Source organism: Pseudopodoces humilis, chromosome 1 (assembly GCF_049639895.1).
Source record: "Pseudopodoces humilis isolate 2021_Gansu_Grassland_sample_001 chromosome 1, ASM4963989v1, whole genome shotgun sequence".
Taxonomy (NCBI): domain Eukaryota; kingdom Metazoa; phylum Chordata; class Aves; order Passeriformes; family Paridae; genus Pseudopodoces; species Pseudopodoces humilis.
Genome location: NC_142200.1, coordinates 120,223,483 through 120,245,668, shown reverse-complemented (window position 1 = coordinate 120,245,668; position 22,186 = coordinate 120,223,483). Strand labels below are relative to the sequence as shown.

Genomic DNA, 22,186 nt, shown 5'->3' with positions numbered 1-22,186 from the left:
CACTCTGGAGCTTAATTTGAACACAGGTAGGATAATCAGGTTGAGTATCTCCTTGTAGTTGTAGTGGAAATACAATTATAAATCTTTCATTTATCTGTATAGCTACCCAAAAAGCATTTTCCATTTGGCACAAAACAGCAACCTAGGAAGACTCAATTTCATCTTGTCAACTTTGTAATTTCAATTAAGCACACAAAACCGTTGCACGTACCAAGACAGATTAAAAGATTCAACTCAAGGGTACTTGTAGATAGAAGAGACATTTAGGAACATAATATGGCCATATTTTTATGCTGGACTTGATTCCTACTTACATGAAACACCCATGAGTTTACAGGTGACCAGAATGTGGCCTCTAATAGTGCTGTATTACTCATATTCCTGTGTGACACCTTTCAGCAAAAGGAAAGCAAAACCCAAGTGTTTACTAAAATTCTGAATAAAGCGTGCTTGGAACAGAGTTTTGTTTTCAATATTGTCCCTTAGGATCCAAAGGCCACTACATACTGAAAAGTTTTTCATATGTTGTACCTTGAACTGAGCTTCTGGAGGTCCAGTGATGATAACCATTCTCAGCTTAGCATCTGGTCCTTCAGCAGGGGCAATCTGGAATGGATAAACATAGCTATTGGTAGCTGTCTTTTGAAGGAATAGTTTAAAACCACCTCCTCCCCATTTCGGTCTCACATTCTGTTCAGGAGTGAAAAATTATTCGTTACAGCAGCAGCAGCATCACACTTCAGTCATGGTGGGTTTGTTCTCTTTAAAGTGCATTAATTAGCTGTAATGAAATATGGAGAAACTAGCTAAACCACCACGAGCAAATTTACTTCTGAAAATTAAAGACACAGCTACTCATCCACACATGGCAGAATCCCACATGGTGTTTTCATGTGGCTATGAGTGATGTAAGACATGTAGCTTTCAAAAAGACAAATCTGGTTAATAAACAGACTCTCATCCCTACCGGCTAGCTTGAATAGTCTTTCTAACAAGTTTTGCTCATTAGCAAAAGCTTGCATCCATTCCCCTGAGAACAGAAGATCACTTTACTGTTGTAACTAATCAGATCCAAAACATTACTCTGTACTGGACAATGTGTGACCCAAATAAAAATTAAGCTCCACCAGAGCTGAGACAGAGATGCCTGTAGGGTCTTTAGCAGTTCATGTCACCACAACAGTAAGATTTCTGTGGGTGTTGTTCTCAGACCCCAGTGGCATTGAATAATTCAAACTAGCCTCTGACATTCCGAATGAATCTTTTGTTTATCACAACTGACATTTCCATTGTTGCATCTAGTATTACATAGCTGCTGTTGAATGAGCAATATATTAAACACTACAGAATTTCATCTCAGCTGTTGGCATAGGGATGTTATTCATATTTAACAGCTGTAGTTTATTTCAGACAAATTACCAGTCACCAGGCATCATTTTCACTAAAGAATTTTGCTAAGGAAAGTTTATAACATTATTCATATTGTACCCTAAGATGGAGAAGGCATTACATACTAGTTATCTGGTTTGCATATCTATTTTTCATTACTTATGAATTCCAATTGGATATATCTAAAAGTTCACATTAATTTTACAGCAGTATATTTACATGACACGACGTTGTGGTAAGACCAAGCACAGAATAAATCCATCCATTCTTTGGACAGTGTTCTAGAGGGGCAAAATTTCAGGGTATGTTTAGAGGCAGCTGACTGAAGAGAGTTCAGCCTGACAATTGTCATCTGTGTAAAGTAGACAGTTTTGTCTCTCAGACACCTCTAGTTTTCTTAGCAGCCACCAGCACCTTCATTAAAATTTTAGGAAAAATGTTTTCCATCAAGCCTTCATTACATCTTATGTGTGTCTAAATGTTCTGGGACAAATCTTGCTTTGATTTTCTCCTGGAATATTCTGTTCTCAGAAGCTGGGATAAAACATGGCTGAGGGCTGCAAAAGAAACATATACCAACTAACGATTCAATATCTGAAGGGGCAACCCAAGAGAATTCTGTGTTAATTTTGTCTGTCTACCCTTGGAAAAAATAGTTATAAACATACAAATAATATACAAGTGGTGAATTTAACTTCTGAGATTAAACAACTTTACATCCCTAACCAGAAAACAACCAGTCTTCTATATATGCCAAGCCACAAACTGACAACTTTATACACCCAAACCCCATAACGTTCAGCCTTCATCAGGAAGGGCTGCTGTGTAAGGAATTTATAGCCAAGGAGATGACAATTGTTCACAACAGGTCTGAGTAGTGTAGCACAGGGTAGGCAACAGATAACTCAGATCTCTGCCTGACTCTTTTGCTGAATAATTGAGTTCTGCTGGAGTCCCACACTGAGCCTGCGTAGCTAAGCAGTGACCCCCAGCACCGGGACACAACCTGAGCTCAGCAAAAGCCACATGCACCTCTGAGGTGACAACCTGAGCACTGCAGCCTCATGCAGAACCCCAGTGCATCTGCAGTTTAGTCTTGCGTCATGGGTGATGAGCTTCACCAGATCTACAAAGCTCAGCATGAGCACAGAGAAGATGCTGGAGGATGTAAAATGCTTCCAGCTGTAACAAGCTACAGCACAACTCAAAACAAGCATTACGCACAGACTTACTTCCTCCACAATGGTTACTGCAGTTTGGCAAGTTAGGAGTTACGCAGGCAGCACTTCCTCTAACTCTCAGCTAAAAGCACAGATTCCTTGATTCGCAATTTATTATTTTGCTCCAAAGTTATGACAGAGGGCAGGTGGTCAACCATAAGGGAAGTTCAGAAATTCTGAATAATTTACCGGTTGCTATATTTAATACTTTCACTTCAAAGGAAGCCTGATGCTCCATGTTGTTCTGCCATATTACAGGTGAAGTTGCATTATGTTAATAGATAAGTACACATGCAGCTTCCCAGTTTTCCAAGTGTACCCTGTATCTGTATACTTTTGTTAAGATTTTATCTTATTTTCACAAAAAGTGTCTTAATTTTTTTCCTGCTGAAGGAACAAAAGATCAGAGCTTGAGAAAACTTTTATCTGGATTTAAATTTATACAGAAATGTTAAATGCATGGGGTAGAGGGGTGCCAGCCAGTAGAGGAAGCCTGAGGCCACTGTTAGCCAGATTGATGAGAAACACTGGAAACTCCCTTTCCACTAAATTCTCATCCAAGGACCAACTGAAGAACTAGTTTGGACAGGTTCCTGGAGGTCCAGGTTGTTTCACATTTCTCTCTCCAACTAGCAGTACCTTCCATACACTGCTTAAACTTTAGATACAAGCTGCAGGAATGGAGAGGGAAAGAGGAAACACATGTGATGCAGAGCCCCATGCAAGACAGATTTGGTAAAGAAATATTGACACCTCTCACTTTTTTCTGCTTCATTTTCCCCCTAAAAATCATTAATGCTCAATTAATATAAATTATCTGGATAGTATAACTATTTAACATTCTGCTCAAAAAAGGATGGAATTGGGAAGTGTGTCATTGGTTGACTGGCCAGTAAACAGATCAGAACTAGGCAAACCACACACAAGACTCATTCGTCAGAGTTCCCCAATTATTTTGCTCTGCATACTTAGATGAACACCTTCCAAACCAAGCTCAACTCAGCATAGCCAGCTCCTGCCCTGCACTCGAGACTTTTGGCAGATCCCTACCAGAGCACTCACTAAACACATCACTCCTCCAAAACAAAAATATTGGGCTGAGAAGAAGGCATTTGTTTTATCTGTGCAGTAAAATGACCATCTAAAGCTACACACTGTACTTTAAATGCACTGCTCTTTAAACTTTTCTTTTTTTAAAAAAAAAATTAGGCCAAAACATTATACAGCACAAAATGGCAGAAAATATTATTTGTAAGAAAAAAATGTTCAAGCACCTGGAGAAAATAATTGTGGTTACAATGACCCAAAAAAAGTGATCAAAAGCCAAGGCCTTCCTACAACTGCAATTGGTACTAACCCCTGTACACAGCCAAGAAAGATTTCACCAAATTGACTAAAACTCAAGCTTCTGTTAGAGGTCAGCCTCTGCAAACCATCTTGTTCTTAGCTACACCGAGGTGGTCAATACACAAACAGCTGGATATTAAACCTGATAACAAAGTAAATGTGCTGTTTAAGAACTGACTGGCCCTAGGAACTTCGAGCAGCACGTGGGTGAAGCTGCAACATGAACAATTCAGCATAGATCCATTTGAGCTTGACAGCCCAGACCAATCCATCTGGAACAGAGCAAGGGCAGCCACGAGAGTAGGAAACCTCAACTGTGCTGCTGTGTTTAGAAGGGGAATTTACCCCACCAATTTTCACTTTACTTAAAGTAAGGAGAAAGCCTTTAAGCGCTGCATCATTAAGGCACAAGTCTGTTTCTAAGACCACCAAAGTAGTTTTCTTTGCAGCTTATATTTCACACCTCAGGAGAGGTTTGAAAACATGCTTCTAATTATCTTGTCTCAAGGAAGATTAAAAGATGATTTATAAACAAATGTACCATTTATCACATCACATTCTAAGCATGGAGTGGGGGAGGATGTTCATGAAAGCACAGCTTGTGCAAACTTGCTGAAAGTGTCACGTAGAATAGGCAGAAAGTTATAGTTGGTGTAATAATACCTTAATAGATGCGCCTGCAAAACGAGAAAGTTGTTTGATGTGCTGTCCCTGCTTGCCAATAATAGCTCCAACTGCCAAGGCTGGGATGAACAGATGAACAGTTTCAGACTCGGGCTGTTGCTGTGGGGAAGAAGGAAAAATGCAGTGAATGTTTTTGAACATTATGAATCAGACTGACAGGAAAATGGGTACAGAACAGGCATGCATGGAAATGAGGGGGAAATCTTACTTCCCCCTGTGATGTCTGAGTGTTAAGGGTCTGGCTTTTTTTGGGAATCACAAAATCCACAGAACAAGAATACCAGTTTGAGCCAAAAGAGGATTCTTTCATCTTGTATAATATACTCACAATCTTAATGCTTAGAACTTTAAAAAACAATTGAGGTGTTGCTTCTTTGTGAGGCTTTCATTCTTACCTGTTGCTGTCTGGATTCTCTTCCACATGCAAGACACTGCAAGTGAGGCTACTACAAGCAAAGAGAGGCTACTACAGCCTGAGCAGGCAAACTCTTCCTAGTTTCCTAGTTATATTTTTAATTTTAGATTGTGCTGAGAGCAGTACAAAAAGCCTCAGAGTTACATATATGCTACAATTTCCTTTGTGTGGGAGTGATCTGGAATGATAGCCAGCTTGAAATCTGCCAGTGATTCCTCCTGTGTAACATTATGCAACAGTTGGAGCCCTGGCAGCGGTCCTCAGGCAGGCTAGTAAATTAAACACCGTGTTTCTTAAAAGTGAGAGGACCCCAGCATTGCACCCACTGGATATCAGGCGTCACTGCATCTTGCTATTGCTTTCAAGCAGACACCCCAGCTGGAGAGCATGACACAATCCTGGAGATCCTCCCTACGAGCAGCATAGAAATGGTCAGCCTGCAGGGTTGCACATGCCAGGGTAAGTCACAGCTGTGTTACCAGCCTCAGAAGAGCCTGACTCAGATGAACGGAGCACCATTGAGTACACACTACACTACTGGACCATTGATCCATCCACCTCCATCAGGGTTACCTCTAAAAAGCCTTTTTTTAAACTAGGAAGTAGTTAGCACACTACACTCCTCTCCTTCTAAAGTTTTTCTTCCTCTGTGTACCCCTTTTGGGTATTTTCAAAATTTGTTTTGCTTATCCTTCATAAGACAAGCCAACAAGCCCTTTTCACGCAGAGATCTTTTGAGACAACACAAACATCCTCATCCCTGCTTTCTCAGTGCCCACCATGCAGACCAGCACTGAGCACCAGCAAGCAGAGCACATGGGACCAACCAAGCTCATTTAGCTTTGCTCAGCTGTATATTTTAATAGGAATACAGACACATACAGAAGCTCACCAAAACAGCTTTTTTCTAGGATATTTTCAGAAAAAGCCCCACACCGCTATATGCAACACAAAGCAAAAAGCAGATGCAATCCTAAAACCAACATCCCCCTTATTTTAAATTTCATTAACTTCTTTCAAGGTCAAGTCTTTCAAGGTGAAGTCCCACTGCATTAACCATAAACAAATAAGAACAAAATGCTTGTTTCTAAGTTTTACCACTTCATTTTTGGTAAACACAAGTCAACTGTAACCTCAGGGGGTACGAATTCCAGGCACAGCTCCATGCACCAGGTGAAGAAACCCCAAAATAGGATATTGGGAACAGAAACACTTTAGGTGGTTGCAACGGTTGCATAGTTTACCCTGTGTTTTCACACATACAAGGCATTAGGATTCACAGGCATTTCATGCTGGTTTAAGCCCACATGGATGCAGGCCTCCACACTCAGCCTTCCCCCCTGCCTTGTATGCTTTGAGGCCAGCAGGTTTGCAGATCCGGCTGATTTTTAAGTCCCTGACCCAAATAACCAGCACAACACACAGGTGGCAGTCTGTGATCAAGGAAGGAAGTAACAACAGCTAGGGAATGGGGAAAGGTGGGAGCACCCATTTTAATCTGCCTACAGATCAGTTTCAAATGATCTCAAAACTACGCCCTAAAACTATGTATTTGTAATGAAAGATACCAGTCACTTCAGTATATGTTAAACCACTTTCCAGAAGATTACTCATATTCTCCTCCTATTATTACAAACATCCTGAGTGTTGTCATAATAAGTCCTTTTACATGTTCACTGTGAATACAGCAAGATTTCCAGTAATTTGGAAATGCTACTGTAGGCACTCACTTGATCTTAGCACTTCAAAAAATTATTTCTAAATGGTTACAAGTTCATGAAGTTCCAGTTTTGTTGCAAGGACCCATTGCACTGTGTGTAGAGGCAACTCCTCATTCCAATCCTGACATCTTACCCACCCCTTGCTTGTTCCTCTTCTTGACCTCTACATTCAATTGTCCACATGTGCTCCAGCTCCTGCAAAAATCCACTGCTGAAGTTTTCCCTTTCACATGCTTCTCCAGCCAGCCTCTTCCAGCTAATTACTACAACAGTGCTGCAAATCAAATGTGCAACTTGACTTGGTTTTCAAGAATTTACCCAGCTTCTACCTAAACCCACCTCCAGACACATTTCTGTACCACAGAACCAAGTCAAACTTCATTATTTTTGTTTGCATATATTTCCTGCCTTCCCTCTGTTGCCCATCTGCCCGCTGAGCAGTTTTCCCCTCTCCTTCCCAAAGCTTGATTTCAAGCCACTTTCTTGGCTGGATTCAATTCACCACTGAAATGCCTTTTTGCTGCCTCACCCTTAAACATGAAACATGGGCAGCAAAGGCAACAGAAGACAGATGTACAAGTGCCTTTCTAACTCCACAATCAGCTCCCTGTAGCACCTTCTTCCTATCCCTCCTCATAGTTTTAACTTTCTGACACATTTCAACTTCTTTTTTTCTAAAGGACATTTAAAAAATTATTTCTTATGTGAGTGACTGAGGTTCTTTAATACTAAACTTGCATTTTGGTGCAATAGTGATATGTGTTTATTAAGGAATAGTGGACAATCCATCAATATTCAACTGTTCATACACTGGAATTATTTAAATTCTTGTCTGGAGTAGCACATTGGCTATACATATATATATATATATATGCATGTATATATATATACACATATAACCAAATTAATCTCCAGTAATAACATCACACAAAATTTAGAGAAATTATGTTATGCACATTAATTTTTCACCAATTAAAAACCATACTGCTCTTTCTTTTTTAGTTCTGGCAGAAATCAAGTCTAAGGCTTTTGAGAGTATGACAACACCATGTTCAAACTACTATCTGTCCATCTCCTTACACACAATAATTTTTAAGTCCTTTTGTATTTACTGGAAACCTAGCCTGCAAAAGAAACACATCAAAACAATGCAATGGCTACACCACCCATCAATCTTGCAGATGCTTCTGGGGATCTCAGGATGGAAGAAAATCTGCTATAATTTAATCTTACCCATGCCATGCCACATAAGTCATAGAGCTTTCCAGGAACTCCTAACATGAGTTAAATCAGAAATAGATTCCTAGATCTTAAACATATGTTAGAAGCACTAAATTTAGGGAACTGATTTCCCACTCTGTGAAATCTGAGCTTCAACGTTCACTCCCTCCCTTTAAGTTTGCTTAAATATATACTTACAATTTAAAAGCCAAAATATGTATGTGTAGATATTTTTTGACAAGAGTAAGGTCTCCTGGACAATTTTCTCTTCCCCATTCAGTTTATTTTTTTTTCTTCACATAAGAAAATATTTTATTCAAAGTCAGCCCAGCCCTGGGAACTGACAGGAATGCAGAAAGAAAATCTTTTAAAGCAGCAGCCTAGGTTCACCAAGATTTACAGTCCACACATCCACCCTAATTTGCAAGTATCCATCTCCAGTATCTGTGATGAACAGACCACCTCTTCTACCCCAGCAATATTTGTAGGTATAGGCCTGTGGCTAGTTCACCTGAATAAGAGAAGTTTGTCTTGTGTAGCTATAGCACACATATACCACTGAGATATTCACTTCAGTGAAGAATCTAGGTTGTTTTGGGGTTCTGTGTTTTTTTCAGGGATTTTGTGCTTTAAGAAAAGAGCTCCAAAAACCAAGATTTATTAGATATAAGAAATAGGTTCTTCAAAAGCATGGTGACAGGAAACAATTAATTCAGTTCATAAACAGCTGAAAATACTTGCTTTGTTTCTGAAAAAATTAGTCCGCTTTAGTCACAAAACAGGGTTGATAAGGAATTTTTGTCTATATCCAGCACATTGAACTAATGAAAACAATTATAAATGCTGGTTTTGTTCACTAATTGGATTCCAATTTCCATCCAAATGTTGCCTGATGAAAATCAGAAGTTAAAATTAATCAAGCAAATAAGAAAAGCACCATTCATCATTTTTTAACAGAAAATAGAAAAAATACATTACCCAAAGCAAATGGCACCCAAGCAAACTGCACGCTTGTATAAACAGAAAGATATATTCACTGTAAGCAAAGGTACAGACCACTCTAATGCTTTCAGAAAGGTAACTAAAGTACACATGTAAAACTTGATAAGTCAACTTAAATCAGATTTCCTACTTGCTCATTTACATCATGATTGAAAATGGTGGTCTAACACAGAGCTGGGAATTAATCTACCCCACTGGGTGAGACTAAGCAACTGCTGCAGCGCACTATTAGCTCTGACTTTTTAAACTAACACAACTCTTTCCTGGAGCAGCTTGGGTATACCTCCTTCCATACCTCCTACAGTTCCCTGAGCCCCAGCCATGTCTCCCTAGCCTAACAGTCCATAGCAACTATTTATTTTCTTCTTATAATATTTCTCTTTTATATTCCCACCTCATCCGTCCAAGACAAACTCATCATCTGTTGGTAAATCCTGTAACCTATGGCTGCTTCCCCATTACACTGGGCTCACCTGGAACCCCTGCATTGCAGGATTATTCCCTTCACTCCAGCCAGACCCTGCAGGTCTCCCTACAGGAGATTTTCCCTTCTGCTGCCAACCCTACCACATTAATTCTTCAGAAACTGGCTTAGCACAACCATCATTTCCTGGTTTCCAGAGCCTCAGCAGGAGTGAAGTTCTTCCCCTCCTTGGGATATTACAACAAGTCCTTCAGCACAAGGGCTACTACTCCACACCAGAGCTAGAATCTGAGGACTCCCAGCCAAGAAAATTTGCAGATTCACTCTTCTTTCTGCAGCTCTTGCTTTCAGGGTTAGAAAGATTTGTAGAGACCATCTGCCCTCAGGATAAGGTTGCTACAACTTTTCTCTGCCAACTCCTGATGCATCAGTTCTACAAACCAGAAAGCCACACAGGAGGAGAGCTTTTCCTTACCTAATAGATTATCAGAAGGAAAAGCATTGCTCCTCATCTTGCACTTGGGTAACAGCCATAGCACAGCCAGGCAAGAATGAACACTCAGAAAAAGAAAGCTATGAACCTCCAGGTAGAGGGTGGTAGGTAAAAAAGCAGGTGCCAAGGCACTACCAGCTGCGGGAATGGACATCCTATTTAAAGAATTGCATTTGAAAAACAAAAAGAACAACACAGAACAGCAAACAATACACAGAAAAGCCAACAGAGGTTTTCCTCCTCAGTTCTTCCCCAAGATGACCCCTCCTCTCTTGATTCTGGCTGATGCTGCTGCTAGGTCAGTCCACAGCTCCCTCAGTCATCATGAGTGCATGGTGTGATCTTCCTTGTGGCATTTTTGTGGTTATTTATGTCCCTCAAGTTAACTTGAGCATTAAATCTCAGTCTTTTTCTGCAAGCCTGCCAACAGTACAAAATTTTTTCCAGTCTCGTGCGTAAGTGTCTCCATAGACCCCTTGCTCCATCAAATGCATGTGGTTGGCAAATCCTTGGCAACGTTTGGGATAAGGCTGTAAATCTTTAAAAATATTGCACCCACTGAAGTAAATAGGCTTTTAAGCCAGACATGAATGGGAGAAGAATCAGATCTTTCCTAGTTTCTAAGCCTGTTATGTTTCATGTTACAAATTAATTACCTTAGCATGAGACATTTATTTTAAGTTACAAAGTCATGTTAATTCACTTTGAGTCAGCATCAGGTTTTTTAGTTGTGAGGGAAATAATTAAGACCTGTTTTAAGACTGCATGGAGATACCATCTAGCCTAGTGAGATACTGGTTTTGTTGGTTTTTTTTTATGTAATAAACAAATCCACTTTGCAAAAGTAAATGAATACAGACAGTAAGTGACTGCATTAAAAAGTTCCTTTTTTTTGTCATTCTCCTCCCTTCCCAACAACTATGATTACCAAGACAAGGCAGATTTGCAGACAACTCATTCGGTCTTCAGAATACCCTGAGTTTGTCAGGAAGTGAGGTATCATATTATTCAAACCCTGTACCAGATCCAAAGCCAAAATTTAAACCACGTTTTTGCAATGTACTGTGAAGAATTATCCTGGCCCACAGCTATATTAAATGCTCTTATTTATTTAGTAATAAAAACTTGCAGCAAGGGGAAATTAACATTAAGCCAAGTATCCTTTATGACATTTTAGTTGGATTCAATTCATTGATAAGTAAGCTTGAATGATGTGAGAGAAATCCTAGTGTATTCATTTTGCAGTACTAATGCTAAAAGTTTAAGCCTTCATTGGAAGCAAGGGGCTCATTAAGGAAAACAAAGTTCTAGTAGATAGGTCTAACATGATCCACAGTTTCACAACATCCTTGCGGATGACTTTGTGTCACCATCTTGTACCATCGCTGAGCTGAAGTGGCACTGCCAGTGCAAATCAACAAACTGCAGACTGAACCCCCTGCACCCTCCAAGCTTTTTAGGTTTACTTCAAACAGATTTAGGTTCATGCTGAGAGTAAAGTTTTCTGCCATATTCACTGCCTGAAAATCCAAGACTACACTCAGACGAATTCTGCATTGCTGAATTCAGTCAGTCAAGAAGTAGCAAAACAATTTAAAAGAAGCAATGTGTATTTTTAACTTTGATCTGCATGCTAAGTTTCTAATATTGCTACGCATGAACTGTACAGCCACCATCCAAGCCAGGGTTTCTCCTTCCCATGAACCCCAGATAAATCCAAGATGGTTCCCTTTAGTGTTACTGCTGCATTATGTGAAAAACACTCGTGTCACTGTATGAACCAAGGGCATGACCCCTTCTGGGACACACAGCCCATGGCAAGCGCCCCTGCAGCTCTACCTCCTTTCCCCACAATCAGCCTCAAAAATTATATGTGGTTACATCCATCTAGCTGAGCTGGTCCTCTCCTCTTGGTTGAAAACCTAAGAATGACCCACCCCGACTACATTTCCGTTTTGGGACCTAATGCATTTCAATACCTAAAACTCAAAGGTCCTTGAACAATGGTCAGTACCTGAAGTGAGAGGCCACTAAAATCATTTCACTTAGTACTACTCGTTCCACTTCTTGGCTCTCAAATTTAGTACTTTTCATCACAATCATCTTCTAACTGGGAATCTTCTTAGACTACTAGAAGTCACTAATCCACATATTTCAGAAGTTTTTCCAACATGAGAGCCTTGCTAGCAATAAGGCACAGAAGCAGAGAAGGAACATTTTCTGGCAGGCTGGTTATAAGGCATTTCACAAGCAGGAACTGGTTTGACATATTTCTGAACATGGCATGAACTTTTTGTTTTTGCAAAATCTGACTGGCCACAATGCCAAAAAAAGCAATCTGCCACCTTTTATTCAGAACAGACAGCCAGAATCAGAAATCAACATAAGGAACAGATTGTGAAACTATGTAAGCAGGAATTTTGCTGGTCATTCACAAGCAGCAAGCATAGGTATTCAGTGTTGCAACAGTGTATGACCACCAAAAAGTATATGTATAGAAACACTTGCACTTCAAAAATCACAGCCGTGACACAGCAGCCACGTTGGTACTCAAAAAACCATAGAAGTTGCCCATGAATTCACGTGGCTTTGGAAGATGCAGGTACTTATCAGATCTGGTTTATAAAGGCACTGTTCTCAGATTTCATGACAGCTGCCAGAAAAACAGGTTGTGTAAACACAAAGATCACTTATTTTTCCACCATGTTTAACTAACAAACAAACCAGAGATAGAGCCAGATACAACAGAATGAATACTTGACCTACTTTTGTTTCTGGCCTGAAAGAACTCAGTACACTCCAATAACAAAGTATTTGGCACCTTAAGGAATTACATTTCCTGTTTAGTTTGACATTCAGAAGAGCTTGAGAGTCTGAGATGGTCAAGGGGACTCCAATTAAATCTTCCCATAAGAATCTAAAAGCAGGGAACCAAAATAAATTCTCTCTTGTTCCAAGAAACTACAAATATCTCTACAAGTACTCAAACCTGCAGTGAAGAAGAAACCATTTTTATTTTAAAAAGCACGGATTACTAGTTAACAAGTGATGCTATTTGCATTATGACAACCTTAGAACTGTAAAAGAAGCTATTAAGAGTAACTGGAGGCATCAACACCTTGAAAAACTACCACTGACTAGCCAGATCTTTGTACATCATATGGTGCCAGTTTAATTTTTATTTTTCCCTCACTGAGGGGTTGGTCCATGTCCAGAGGCAGAATAGGTTTGACTGCTCTGGACATAGGTCCCTGCCAACACAGCATGGCAGAAGCAGGAGACTTTCAACACAGTGGGAAGAACAACCATTTTCTCCACAGGGCAAAACAATCCCACAATGTTACACACGATGAAGACAATTTTTCAGTTGTCAAAAAACGCATCACTAATGAATGTAAGAAATTAAGCATCAGTAAAGGTGTATTTCAAGGCAGTGAGGTTACAATCTTCAAAAGAAGTCTAATTAGCTGGTAGATTTTTTCAGACAATGTTGTTGTCATGTAGCGCCCTCCAAGATTGTGTGTGCTGCATGTATGTGGTTCTAATTTCACCAATATAAAATAATTTTGTAGAAGCACTGGCAAATCCTTCTTCACCCTCCAAAACCACATCCTCTTTTGGCTGCAGGACAGCTTCTCAAAAATCATCTACTGCTTAACAAGCTGGGCAAAAAGCTGAGCAAAGCCACTTGCAACTACACACATTATGGATGTACAGACATTACTACCTCTGGGTAGATCAGACGTTAACAGTAGCACGAGCTAATCCTATCAAACCCAGACATCCAAAGGAGCCAAACTTTACCAAGTAAGAGTCAAAGTACCTGGAAGCATAGGACAGTTTTTCCTCTTCCTTGTCTTTCTCATCTATGCTCAGGGCATCAAATGAAGGCCCTCAATGAAGCAATTTTTCATTTTAAATTACTTTTCTTTCCTGCCAAAAGCACAATACAGTTATTTCTTCTCTTACTTCTATGCAATATAGAAGATGTCTTCTTTACTATTGTTAAGAAAATGACTGGAGAATAAAGAAGGAATCTTTCTCTTGATCACAACATCTTCTAAGGAGAAAGTTTTCCGTTGGCATGTTCCTCACCTGCAACAAAAAGCTTCAAGAGGTGGCAAAAAAGAATAAAGAAAAGCAACCTATCAGCCGAACTGTACAAGGCTTTTTTTGTAATCAGAAAAAGGTGGTTTGATTTCTTGGTTTTGTTTACTGTATGAAATGACCTTTTCTTTGTTTCTGTTGTTTTGGTTTTGGGGTTTTTTTGTTGGTTTTGTTTGGGTTTTTTAATTTTCCTTTTTTCTCCCTCTGTCTTCCTAGAAGCCCGTATGCATATCATGTAACCTGAAAATTTACTGTGAGGCTAAAGAAAAGGTTAGAAAGAGTGCTTTTTTGAAGGCAGACCTTCAAGAAGCTACAAGGAGTGTCCAAAAAAGCCAGCAGAAAAAGCAGTCCCACTACGAGCAGAGGAGCATCTCTTCACCTTAGCTAAGTTTCACAGGGCAGAAGTTCATGTATCTCTTCCATGATGAAGGAAAGCAGCTGGTATGAACTCCTCTTATGGTAAAAAGCTGTGTACTTCTCACCTTGCTTCATGTTTGAGTTTACCTGCCATGATTCAGAATTAATTCTACTACCCTGTTTCAGAACATTCAAGGGCAGGATGAGGTCTCCACAGGTTAGCCCTTCTTTCCCCATGCCCTTGGGATGCCAAATTTCAGACCCAGAGGCTGCAAAAGAAATGCAGTTGGATGTAAAATTAAACATGCAAAGTTCCAATTTTAAAAGGAAGGGTGCAACCCACTTAACCCCAGTAGGTGGGCTAGCTGTATTAATTGAATGACTGTACACAGTTGGACTTTAAGATTAGGATTTCTTGTTTGTTTGGAGCTTTAAAACCTTCAGTGTTGCATGAGAACAGACTTCTATTCTTGAGAGACAAGTATGTGCATATTCTCCCCACAGTTCAGAAGACAGAAGCAACAACTCCATCAAAACAGCTTTGAGCAGAGCAACACTACATCTGAAGCAGTTTGGCTGGGATACTTGTTAAAACTTTTTTTTTTGTGGCAACATATCTTCTGGAAAACATAAGCATGGGTGATATTTCCTTTTGCAGAACCTTACTCCCCTCATCATAGGAATCCCAGCACTTTGTGCAGGTGCTCAGGTCATGACATTTGTTACAAGTGACAGTGGGCAGACTAACAAAGCTCTTTGCAATTGTCAGAGCTGCAACACACACAAGCGTTTAAGTGCACAGCTAAGGAGAAAGATTTAAGGATGAATAGAAAGTGGTGCTTTTTCCAGGCCCAAAAGCAGCTGGACAAGACACTGGGTACAAATAGGCACAGAAAGGCTACTGGTCCTTAATATGGTCACACAAGGGCACAGATAAGTCAAAAAAAACAGATCATTAGTGTGATCAAATCACCAGGATCATAAGAGCAAAATCATGCCCATGACAGTGAAAAGAATTTTTAGCTCTTAATACTTTCAACTGAGACATTTAAGTCCTACTTTCTCCTCAAACCATAAAATATTTCAATGATTCTCACATGTTCTGATTTTTTGTCTTTTAGGAGCCCAGAGAAAAAACAAACAGATTTTGGATTTTTGCCAGAAGAGAGAGGAAAATTCAAGAACTGAAACACAATATGCAATTCCATTGCATCCCTTTTCAGCAACTGCACAAAATGAGTGCTTTGAACAGGCAAACAGAACTTGGACTCTGCAAATAAATTACACAATTGCAATATCAAGAATTGTTGCTAGCAATAGGTAAAAACACCCAAAAAATGGATGGTTAGTCTGCACTGGTTGTGGTGCTCAGACACTGTTAGCCATGCAATGGCCATGTAACCCACATGCATGTTTGTATCTGTCACCAGACATGTACCAAGGACAACTTGTGCCTTCCTGTGCAGGCTCCACTGCCAGGACAGAGAGTAAAGCAGCACCCAGATTATTAGTGAGGCACAATCTGCATCTCGTTAGATTAAATTAGATGAGGCTTTGGTCTTGTACATCAGTGTGAACCATCATGGAGTAAGGTCTCTGAATCACATGGAAATCCTTCTCCTGAATGTGGCCCAGTCTGAGGAGCTAAATGCAAACTAGTGTTTGATAACATCACTGTTTCCTAAGCTTGTGATACCAGAGTGTACCTGAAGCAGCTGGAGAATAATGTTAATGCTCCTGTCAAATGTCTTAAACGTTTGCATGAAGAGGGGTAGGATGAAGCACCACACACATTAACACAGCTAAACCTATTTAACTACTCAGTCCCAAGCTCCTGAGTACAGAATGTTTTTGGAACACTTTGCTCCAGCTGTACGCATGAGCATTCACACCTGTTGCTAAGCTCTGGCACTGTAATAAAATCCTAGATCTGTTTACTATGCATGTTTTTCCTCTTCATATCCATGTTAAAAAAACAGAAGCAGGAATGTGGCAGATAATTGTTTCAATAATTAAGATGACACTTCAGTTTCTTTGGGAGCAAGTCCTACACAAGGTCACAGCCACACCTTGTCACTAGAAGGTTGTACATATGAAGTATCAGCTCCATATGGAAACCCTGCTGCAAATGCTCAAATTCACCCACCTAAAATCTTCTGACCCAAGGGAGAGCCCCAGGCAAGCCCATCCCCACAAGGTGAAGAACAGGTCCATACAAAGATATTACAACAAGAACTTCAAACCCACCCTCAGACCCAGCACAGGGATGTCCCAAGGCTCACTGTATGGCTTGGAAGCACAGACTTCAGGTGTTTGGATGCCAAGAGGCCCCTTGTGATGGTGTAGCTGAAACTGCTGAGGAGTGCGCCTTTGCTCAGTCAAACGGGAGACAGGGAAGAGCCAGCCCTGTGCAGCCCTGAGCAGAAGGCAAAATTTGCACTACACAAAAATAAGCAGTACAGCAGGATACACTTCTTTACACCCTGATGCCTGAAGCTTTTTCAGAAAGGATTTCCAGTTGCCTGAAAGGGATATCCTCAATGTCCACTAATCCCTGCTCCCAAAAATAGGACACGCACTGAGAACAAGGTAAAGGGACTTGGGTTGCCCAAATGTTTTTGTCAAAATAAGGAACTTTGTAACAAATAGGTAAATGGACATAGAGTCTCCCTGGAAGTTCTTCATTAATTTTTCTTCTAAGACCCAAGACCAAAGCCTCTTTTAGTTAGAGATTTCATTTTAGTTTTTAAAAATCCCTCATGAGATCTCCTAGATCTCCCCCCTTTGTTACCTTTAGCCTTTCAAATTGTATCAATTTATCCTTCAAAATATAGCCAGACTTTTTTCTCTTTCTACTTCTGCATATCCCAATAACCTATTTAGTCAGTGTCTGCAAAACTGTTCTATTACTGCAGGAAAAAATTAAAGGACAGTAAAACTCAAAAGTTACAGAAAATTAATTCATACACAAGCAAGACTTAAAAGTCTTCAAAAAGGAAACTAATACATCCATTAAAGGAATAGACTCATACTTTTCCTTGTTTTCTCTCCTCAGAGAGCAACAAGAACTCCAAATAATTTGAGGGTCTGAATCACCTGAAGCCCACAGAACCACCTGCTCTTTTCCAAACACCAACACATCTAAGTACACACAAGTGAGATAGTTCCCCTCATTCATACATTTGCTTTAGAAGCCCTTATTATCTGCCTCAGGGGATGTATTGGTACCACCTCCAACCTTCACAAAACCTGTTGGAGTTCAGCCTCCAAATCTGAGTTTATCCCTTCTCTCTGCATGTTGGCTTGTCACACATCTAGCCTGCATGGAATGAGAGCAACTTCAGAGGACTGAGCGTGAGCAGAAGCAAGAGAGTTCAGACAGTGGTCCTTCCAGATACACAGTTTCTACACTTTTACACAATGACATTTGTTTCTTGATGCTTTTTTCCAGATGTTGCCATTATCCTATTTCCAGAAACCTGGAAACTGCAAGAGATCTTAGCAGGCCAAAAAAAGGTGCATTTGGGGGATAAAGGTGCACTAGCAACAGAGGGACACACAGGAGTAACCACCAAATTCAGCACTGTTTAGGTGTATATTTAAAGCCAAAGCAAAAAGAACCACAACAGAGGGGAAAAGTGGGAAAGAAATGAAAATAAACCAAGTGATGAACAGAACTGTGGGCTTACAGTATGAATCTCAAGAATAGCAAAGTAGTCTGCAAATCTGGAGTAAAAAGAAAGGAAAAGCCACACTTTTAATGACCAAGAAAGAAAATGATATACTTTTAACAAACCACACCTATTCTCTCAAGAAAAAAATTGAGGCAATTCATTACCAGAGATGGCATTTTATATAATACAGTGAAGCAGAAACCTGTATTGTTTAGTTTACTCTGCCAATCTAATTGGAGCGCAGACTCCAAAAGGGCTGTGAGGGAGAGAATTTGTTTGTCATAAATGGAGGCTCTGCTATTGACAGTAAAATAACTGAGTATAAACATATTTCTATTGTAACTTTCATTGAAGCACATTTTTCTGATAAAGCCACTATTATATTAAATATATTTCATAATGCATTCATAACACCAAAGTTGTTCACTCTCACAAACAATGCTACAAGAGTGGAATTTTTCCTGCTCCTTGCAGTGACTCTCTCTTGGCTTCTTCCGCTGGGAAAAATATTTAGGCCACAACTATCCTTTAGTATAATACAACTTGAGTTGTTTGATAAAGTTTGGTGTGTTGTGCTGCATTTTCACTTTTCTAGTTCATGAAGAGTCTCAGACTTAGCTCTCTAGATGTCACTGTTGGGCAAAGAAGGGGACGAACTCAGACAGCAGAGTTTGTAAAGCTCTGTCATCTACTTCTGAAGAGACTAGTTAGAATTGTTTAGAAAAATCACCAACCCTTGAGTTGCTAATTACCACCAGCACCAGAAACAGAGAGAAAATGAAAAAAATCACCTTCTTATGAGATTGTCTTTTCTTGAAAACAGAACACCATCTCAGTTCCAGACAGATTCTGGAGCTTTCTGGTACAACAAATGACCTTCTGCTCCATAGCATAGTGTTGAAAATACCTCATTTATGTTTACTAATCAGCACAGAATTTGAGTAAAATTCTGTTAAACTTGTTCAGATATTCAGCTAAGTGGCAAGTAAATCACAGCTTTCTGGAGATTAATCCATGCAATTTACATTCTATATATTTAGCAGTATTGCATTTCAACAGGGCATTTATAAACTGCTACATTCAAATAGACATTTTAGCTACATATAGATCCCCACTTCATGACAAGAGACCCTTTCTTTTTCTTCCATATCACAAGCAATAAAATTGCAGACTAGCATTATTAATTGGCAATTTCAGCAATTCTGAAATACTGTTTATGTGAGATTTCTTTCAGGAATAATTCAAATCCTATATAAAATAAAATCTAACGATTTTCTAAGCAGCACTATTTTCAGTTTCACTGAGCATTTCACTAGAAAAGAAATTAATGCCTGCTCCCAACTGCAGCCACACAAAATACTTATCAGTGTGCAAGCAGAAGGACAGACAACATTTAGAAAAATGACAGAACACAGATAGCAAAACACCCTTCCCAGATTTTCCAGGTAACTTGGCAAAAAATGTTGCATTCTCCCTGGTTTTGAGCAGCAGCATTGCAGAAATTAGTATCACCATCCACTAACCATCCAAAATCAGAGCTTCCCTTACCCCAAATGGTGGATATGAAGCAGCAGCAGCAGCAGAGGCAACACTCACTGCAGGAGGTGGTATTCCTGAAGAAGAAGGTGGGAACAGACCCAAGGCATTCAGATTTAATCCAGGAATTAAATGTGCTTGAAGCTGCAATGGCAGAAGAGTTAAGATTTAGAGTCCTGGTTATTAACTTTAATAAAATCCTAGTTGGCATATGCTATTAACCTTTTGGGAAGTTATTTTAAAAAATAATTCACCTCCATTACTGAAAGGACTCTCCTTCAAACCTGTTTCCTTCCTAGACACATGTACAGACAATAACATTAAAAATACATAGTAAGAAAGGCATATCATTTGTTATAACTTAAACAGCAAAACACATTTCAAATTTTACAGCAGGATATTCAGATAAAAGTACTATTTACTTTCAGAGTGAAAAAACTTATCAGAAAAATAATACCTCATACTAAAAAGACAGCTCTGTAGAAACAGAGAAAGATAATTCACAAGGCCTTTCTTTTCTTACACTGGGGGAATATATATGTGATATTATCACCCCATCCTCCCTCCTTTGCAAAAGATGAAGTGAGATAACTTCAGCAATTGCTGGGAAAGAATCAGCTATAAAGTCGCATGTCCCTTGCTTGACCACACCTGAGAAAAGTGACACCATCATGTGGTAGGAAGCATTTGTTGTCTGATACAGAACTTGTCAGCACCCTTTTCCAGATTATTACTCAGAAACATGAATATGCTTTAGAAATACCTCAGCTAAAGAGACAGACTATCTCAGGCCATTAAGATAAGTCAATCATAAGACACCAAAAAATCCTCAAGACTTCACCACCTCAGAAGCTACCTTAATAATTACTACAAACTAAACTTGAAATCTGTACAGTAACAGATGTAGTTTTGGACTTTCCATACCTTTGTCAAATAGTAATGCAGTCTCTACCCCATGTTTCTGCTTGCTACATGAAACAAAAATGCACCACTATTGAATACTTTGTTCCTCATGTGTAGTTCATGTACTGCATTTTTCTTTGTGTGGGAAGTAAAGTGGGGAGAATATTCTCTCCACTTGGTGGGACAAGCATTAAGAACAGACATTTCTAGACAGTCAGGACTACTGTAAACTGAAAAAATATTTCTATTCTAACTCTAAGACCATAAGATTTGGATACATACACACATACAAAGTTTTTCCTAACTATCAAAAAAATCTCAATAATTTCTCAATATGCATTAGTAACACTTTGGCAAACTAATGAGGTATGTTGTTTTCATTATATCATCACCAATCATCTTCAAATAGTTAAATGCCTTTATCATCTATATCAAGAAAAAAAAACTTTTAATAAAACCTTCTTAAATTAAATAATTAAAAACAGGAGAGATCCTTCTTCCACACATGATTATGCTATTTATGTGAAGAGACTGAATCACTATTTAAAAAACATGCAAGCCAGAGCACATAAGCCACAACAGCACAAACACACTCTCCTTCAGGTTCTTGCAACAAGAAAAAAGTTAAATGCTCAGTAATTTCCTCAATCTAAATAAAGTTCTCAGTTCCCCCACACAAAAATAAACCAGAAAAAGCCTCCATTAAAATAGCACATATAAATAAATAAATAACAAAAACACTTGCCCACACTCCCACAAATAAATAAGAGGTAACTGAGAGGCTGCAACAGAAAATTCTGATGTGATATTAGGGGAAAAAAAAAAAATCATCATGAGAGCAGTGAGGCAGGGCACAGGCTGACCAGAGACAGTATGGGCTTTCTATCCATGGAAATGCTAAGAAGACAAAGTTCCAACACGACCTCATTTAATTTTGAAATGGGGCCTACACTGAGCACTGCTGGGCCAGGTGACCTCCAGGAGTCCCTCACACCCAAAACCCTTCTGTGGTTTTAGTCCCAGAAAGAGCCCATACCCTAAGAAAACTCACATTCATAGCAGCAATATCATTTTCATAGGACTCCCTGATTTTCTTCATAATTTCTTCCTCAGCCTTGGCACAAGTTTCAATACTGCCTTTAACTGTAATGGTCCTTTCCGGATTATAGAGTGTCAGGTCCTGCAATCTGCAAATGACACAGAAGCATAGTGAATTAGCAAACAGAGCAGATAATTGAGATGTATCATTTGAGTGCGACAACGCCCAAGCATGTCGAGTTTGCCCTCTGAAGACAATTCGTAACTGGGCTCAAATACAGTTCTCAGATAATCTGGGGGAACTCCGGCCTGACAGGAAACATGAGACCCCTCACGGTGAGGTTCGGCACGGGATGGCAGAGACACACCACACAAAATGGAGCCACCACGCTGTGGGGGGACACACAGAGCTGCTGCAGGACAGTGCAGCAATGTCCCACCTCACACCCCACACCAGCACTACCAACAGGGACAGGGCTTCAGACACTCATGTTGGACATCCCAGAAACATGCCCTAAGAAACATTCCTTCCTTGAGAACTATTATTCCTTCAGGAAAGGGAAGTCCAGCCTCAATGAAACTGCAGGAGAGCCTCCAAACCCTCAAAAAGGGAAAAAAGAAAGGCTGTGTGCAAGCCAACATTTGCTGCTCAACA

At 39.7% G+C, this 22,186-nt stretch overlaps 1 protein-coding gene across 1 annotated transcript in view; it reads right to left on the bottom strand.

Moving 5' to 3' along the window:
* IGF2BP3 (insulin like growth factor 2 mRNA binding protein 3) overlaps window positions 1-22,186 on the bottom strand; it is a 110,481-nt gene that overhangs the window by 5,178 nt on the left and 83,117 nt on the right. Inside the window, exons 10-13 of the mRNA XM_005518876.2 lie at window positions 21,545-21,680; window positions 19,603-19,734; window positions 4,620-4,739; window positions 532-606 (exon numbers count right to left, since the gene is read on the bottom strand). Coding sequence (XP_005518933.1) covers window positions 532-606; window positions 4,620-4,739; window positions 19,603-19,734; window positions 21,545-21,680 — 463 coding nt within the window. The remainder of the gene's footprint in view (window positions 1-531; window positions 607-4,619; window positions 4,740-19,602; window positions 19,735-21,544; window positions 21,681-22,186) is intronic.